At 38.1% G+C, this 5,830-nt stretch overlaps 1 protein-coding gene across 1 annotated transcript; it reads left to right on the forward strand.

Moving 5' to 3' along the window:
* The first annotated feature begins 1,004 nt into the window (after positions 1 to 1,004).
* AP4.3A (protein kinase family protein) lies at positions 1,005 to 4,051 on the forward strand. Its single transcript, XM_022282662.2, has one exon. The coding sequence runs from the start codon at positions 1,341 to 1,343 to the stop codon at positions 3,828 to 3,830; it is 2,490 nt and encodes an 829-aa protein (XP_022138354.2). The 5' UTR covers positions 1,005 to 1,340; the 3' UTR covers positions 3,831 to 4,051.
* Positions 4,052 to 5,830: the final 1,779 nt, after the last annotated feature.

Here is a 5,830-nt window from a genome sequence, read left to right on the forward strand (position 1 = left end):
AATTAATACATAAACATTTTACCATTTTTTAATACATTTAAAATTCGGACGTGTTATTAATGATATTTTGTTGATATTTTTTTAATAATTCATTGATTTTTACATATAATGGGAATATTGATTCATCCTTTACATCAATGACAAACCCAATAATATCGATGTGTCGGCACCCTATTCCTCCAAGATTACAAATCGTAGTTTGAAATTATCTAAAAACAAAAGTTATATTTAAATTTAAGAAACTTATTTAATTGATATTTTTTCAGTTGTTTTTGGCAGAATGTCAGACATTTATAGAATTGGTATATTCTTAATTGGAATTAGATTTTTTTAAAAGAAAATACTAAAAGTGGAGTTTTGGATTTTTTTTTCAGAGTATTTCCCAAGTATTTATAGGTAAAATGTAACACGGATGTGGAAATCAAGAGCAAAAATGAAATGCGTAAATATATATATTTTTTGTAAAAGGAAAAAACTATTCAATTTTCTTTTTTAACTTGAAAGTCTTCAATCTCATCCTTTTTTATAAAGAAATTAATACCACCTCACAGCTAAATTAGAAATTTTCTTCAGAATAAATTAGTAAATCATACAAAATTTAATCTAACAAAACACTAAAATCAAGTCATTAAATGATAATTAACATCTACAAAATATATATATATTCTCATCTAGCCACAAAAAAGTTAATAACTTCTTTATTATTATTTTTTACGGCAAGAATGTTCATAACTAATAACAAATCATAACAGAAAAATTAGAAACTTAATTAAATGGGGGTATTGATTTTCCCACGTATTCATATATAGGTTTAACTAAATATAACTATGAATAAACTAATTTTAATATCAACTTCAGCATAGCTAGTTAAGATATTAATTACTTTTTGAAAGTTCAAATTTATTCAAATCTTTATCAGTAAGACACGTGCCTTGGAGATTTCATAAAAGTTTTACATGTAAAATGGACCATTAAGGAATGGACTTTTTCTGCAAAGAAGTATGCCACACGTGTGAAGAGGGAACCATCTGGAATGTGGTGTAAAGTAAAAATTCCAAAACTACATTTTTATTTTTTGAAAAAGAAAAAGAATATTATTCTGATGATAATCTTGTCAAGGGGGTGGGTTCTAAGTTGGCTGGTTGATAGCATTCAATTCAACCATGCAACCTAACTAGTTTGAATTATTTATATATTTTTCTTCCATTTTTTTAACCCAAAAAAAGAAACCAAAGCACTCACCCAAAAATTAATACAAATATGCCAAAGTTCAAACCTTTTCTCCAAAAATTTCCCTTCATGTCTACACTGCCCCTTCTTCTTCTTCTTCTTCTTCAAATATGCAACTGAACCGCCTCTGCTTTATTCTTCCGGCGGACTTCGACGAAGTCCGGCCACTTGATCGGGAAGAGCTCCAAAAACCCAACAACCAAGAACAGAACAAGCATCACAATCGAGATTGTTGGGCCCAATTTCACGCCTTTCTTCGCGATGCCCTGTTCAAATTCAACGACCTGAAATGGGCTGCTTCTTGCTGCCACGGCGGGCCCAGAAAGCCGCCGTCCGGCGGAGGAGGCGGCGTTTCTGGGCTGTTTCACGACACCGATGGGGTGCAGCTCTCCGAGAAAGTCGGCGGCGACAACCCCAGAATCTTCAGCTTTGCCGAGCTCTATATTGGGACTAAAGGGTTCAGTGCAGAAGAAATTCTCGGAAGTGGGGGCTTTGGGAAAGTTTACAGAGGAATTCTGCCGAGTGATGGAACGGTGGTGGCCGTGAAATGTTTGGCCGAGAGAGGGGAGAAGTTTGAGAAGACGTTTGTGGCGGAGCTGGTGGCGGTGGCCCACCTCCGCCACCGGAACCTTGTCCGGCTCCGGGGGTGGTGTGTTCACGAAGACCAATTGTTTCTTGTTTATGACTACATGCCGAATCGGAGCCTGGACAGAGTACTTTTCCGACGGCCGGAGAACGGAGGGACGGCTCTGAATTGGAAGCAGAGAGTGAAGATTGTGAGTGGCTTGGCGGCGGCTCTGTGCTATATTCACGATCAATTGGAAACTCAGATCATTCACAGAGATGTCAAAACCAGCAACGTGATGCTTGATTCTAATTACAATGCGAGATTGGGGGATTTTGGCTTGGCACGGTGGTTGGAGCATGAACTTGAGTACCAAAACAGGGTGCCGTCGATGGGCCACCACCAGTTCCGGCTGGTGGAAACAACCAGAATCGGCGGCACGATCGGCTATCTCCCGCCGGAGAGTTTCCAGAGAAGGAGCATCGCCACTGCAAAATCTGATGTCTTCAGCTTTGGTATTGTGGTTCTTGAGGTGGTCTCTGGCCGGCGGGCGGTGGACCTTACCTGCCCTGATGATCAGATTGTGTTGCTGGATTGGATCCGCAAGCTTTCCGATGAGGGGACGCCGCTGCTCTCCGGCGACAACCGGCTGCCAGATGGGTCTTACAATCTGATCGAAATGGAGCGTTTGATCCATTTGGGCCTCCTCTGTACACTCCAAAGCCCTCAATCTCGGCCAAGCATGAAATGGGTTGTGGAAGCACTTTCTGGAGGAATAATTGGGAATTTGCCGGCTCTTCCTTCGTTTCAGTCTCATCCTCAGTACATTTCTCTCTCCTCTAATGGCAGCACCACCAGAAGCACTAGCAGCAGCAGAACCACAGCGACGAGATCAGACACAACAATCACAGTCAGCTCCTCAGATTTCGTCACAGCCAATGGAGAAACCATATATATGAGTGCTGAAAATGGAAGCAATTACACCAACTCTTCTGATAGGTTTCTTGACAGGTCAAAAACCTTCCAAATGATTGAAACCCCAAGAGAAATATCCTTCAAGGAGATCGTTTCAGCCACCAATAACTTCTCTGACTCGCAGCGTGTGGCGGAGCTCGACTTCGGAACCGCCTACCATGGCTTCCTGGACAGTAGCCACCATGTCCTGGTGAAGCGACTGGGAATGAAGACTTGTCCTGCACTGAGGGAGAGATTCTCTAATGAACTCCAAAACTTGGGGCGGCTCCGCCATAGAAACTTGATTCAACTTCGTGGGTGGTGCACAGAGCAGGGGGAGATGCTTGTGGTGTATGAATATTCAGCAGATCGTCTCTTGAGCCACCTTCTTTTCCACCATGACAATAAAGGCTTGCAATGGTGTCATAGATACAACATTATCAAATCTCTGGCTTCTGCCATTCTTTATCTCCATGACGAGTGGGACGAACAAGTCATCCATAGAAACATCACTTCATCAGCTGTCATTCTTGATCTTGATCTCAACCCAAGGTTGAGTTCTTTTGCCCTCGCAGAATTCCTAACCAGAAACGAGCACGGCAATCATCATGTAACCATAGATAAAAGCAAATCAGTTCGTGGGATTTTCGGATACATGTCACCGGAGTATTTAGACTCCGGGGATGCGGTGGCCACGGCTGACATATACAGCTTTGGCGTGGTGGTGCTCGAGGTGATTACAGGACAAATGGCTGTTGATTTTCGACGGCCAGAGGTATTGCTGGTGAGGAAGGTCCATGAATTCCACGCCCGTAAAAGACCACTGGAAGAACTTGCTGACATAAGGCTGAATGGAGAATACAACCACAGAGAACTCATGAGACTGTTGAGATTAGGAATCGCATGTACTCACTCAAATCCAGATTTAAGACCAAGAATGAGGCAGATAGTTAAGATACTAGATGGAAATGACCAATGCTTCACTAAAGAAGAAAAAATAGAGAGCCTAGAAGGTTGGAAACAGAGAAATGCAACTTCTTTGTCACTGGTTAAGAGGATCCAAGCTCTGGGAATACAGTGAAAAACCAAAGTAATTCCAACAAAATTAAGGCACAAGATGAGATGTATTCCATTTTTTTTTTTCCGCTAAGACTCTCTCGGCTTCTTTTTCTTCTCTCTCTTTCCCCTTTGATAGATCTATGCATAGTTTTTGTTAATAGTGTAATATAACGGAGAAGTTTGGCTTTCAGATGTTCCATCCTGAGTAACAGAAAGTAAACACTTATGTTAATATTCTTGCTATACGTCCACAGCCTTAGACTCCTAGAATTTTCCAATGTAATCATTAGAAGTGCAGTTAAAAAGCAAAGAACATCCATAAAGAACAATAATTGTTAATAAATGATGGCAACAGAATTAATAAGATGATGCTCTGCCTTTTAAACTCGCATGATTGCCACACAGGCATTTCATCAAACACGCGGAGTGCAAAGTCCTAATATCAGAATTTGGCCTTCCACATTTTAGTTAAAATCCCATTTTCTTGTGTTGTTTCAGAAGGAACCCAACAATTCCACTCAAACAATTCAGAAAACAATCAGGTTTCAGCATTGGGAATTGAAAAGAAAACACGAATATATTGTTCCACACGAGTTCATAGCAATGGCACATGCAGAGAATCAAAATGCAAGCGAATCAATAGTTTTCCGGGTCAGAAAATTTACTCAAAACCGCACAAAATGCCAGAAAGTGGAAGTACAAGAAAAGTCTGCCGCCCGATGAATCTTCCATGGCGATTGACGGCTGAAAAGAGAGAGAAAACGAAATTAGAGAGAGAATCAGAAACCGTAAAAGCAAAGAAAGGGGAAACTGCTGACGTCTTTCGCTTGGGATGCGCCACAGAGATGAAAACAACGGAAATGGAAAAGTCGCAACCTTTTTGGATGTCCTTTCAATTTCAACGATCAAAACCATCTCCGGCCGAATTGTATATCATCGATTTTGATTTCTTCAAAAGTTGCCACCGATTACCGAACTTAATCAAAGAAGCGTGAAATTGGCTGAACCACAATCGATTTCAAATCTGGGAGGGTAAATTGTCAAATTTTAGAGATCTTTTGCTGCTCTTGTCAAAAAGAAAAATGACGAATTCAGATACGGTTAGGTTTTTGGCGGCATCTATAGTGAATTTTTTTTTCTTTTTTCTTGATACGAATTTTTGGTGGGAGAACCAATGCTATAAATGATGTGATGGAAACTTTTTTGAAAAATTATAAAAATAGAACTTCTATTATAAATTATTAATATTAATATTATATCTACGTTGGTACCGGGTGATATTACGTTGATATTTTTTTATGTTTTATTTTGATACCATATCCATTCAGGGACAAATGAAAATGTTGACATATTAATAAAAATTTTACTTGGAGTGAAAATTCGAACTACCTCTTGGTCACAATAGATGCCTTAACTCGTGACTTATATTAAAGTTGACAATGAAAATTTTATCTTAAAAGAGAATGATGGATGGAAAAATGTAAGGAAAAAAAAAAGAAAAGAAAAAAAGTTAGTTTTAAGTAATAACTTTTAGTTTTTTTTTTTAATATTGTATAATCTAAACAAAAAATTGAACAAGAATTTTAAACTATGAATAAATATTAAAAAAAAGTAGTTCTAATCTTTTTATCTAAAGTTCCAGCTCCTACACCTACCACGGACGTTGAATCGATGATCACATATATTTTAATCTCTAAATTAATTTTTAACTTTAAAAAGTTATCATTAAATTTTAAAATTTTGCTGTTGATAATAGAATATAAATTATGGACGAACATACTAGAGGAGCGTAGTTCAGCCGTCAAGACACCTATCAATTACATAAATTTATTTAAAGAAAATCTTGTAATTTTGATATCTAAAAAAAAAAGTGAAGATTAACTATTAAGTCATTAAAAGGTATGGAATAATCTATAAGATCTGTTAAAAAGAGAAGAAAAACCTAAGGGCCGTCTCTTATTAATCAATATTAACTATAAATAAAGATAAATTTTGACTGATGTCAGAAAAAAAAAAGGAAAA

Source organism: Momordica charantia (genome assembly GCF_013281855.1).
Source record: "Momordica charantia cultivar OHB3-1 chromosome 7 unlocalized genomic scaffold, Mcharantia_2.0 BLBB01000007.1, whole genome shotgun sequence".
Classification (NCBI taxonomy): domain Eukaryota; kingdom Viridiplantae; phylum Streptophyta; class Magnoliopsida; order Cucurbitales; family Cucurbitaceae; genus Momordica; species Momordica charantia.

Bases quoted from the DNA above. Each gene is read 5' to 3' on its own strand.
- AP4.3A (XM_022282662.2), top strand. From the start codon at position 1,341: ATGCAACTGAACCGCCTCTGCTTTATTCTTCCGGCGGACTTCGACGAA.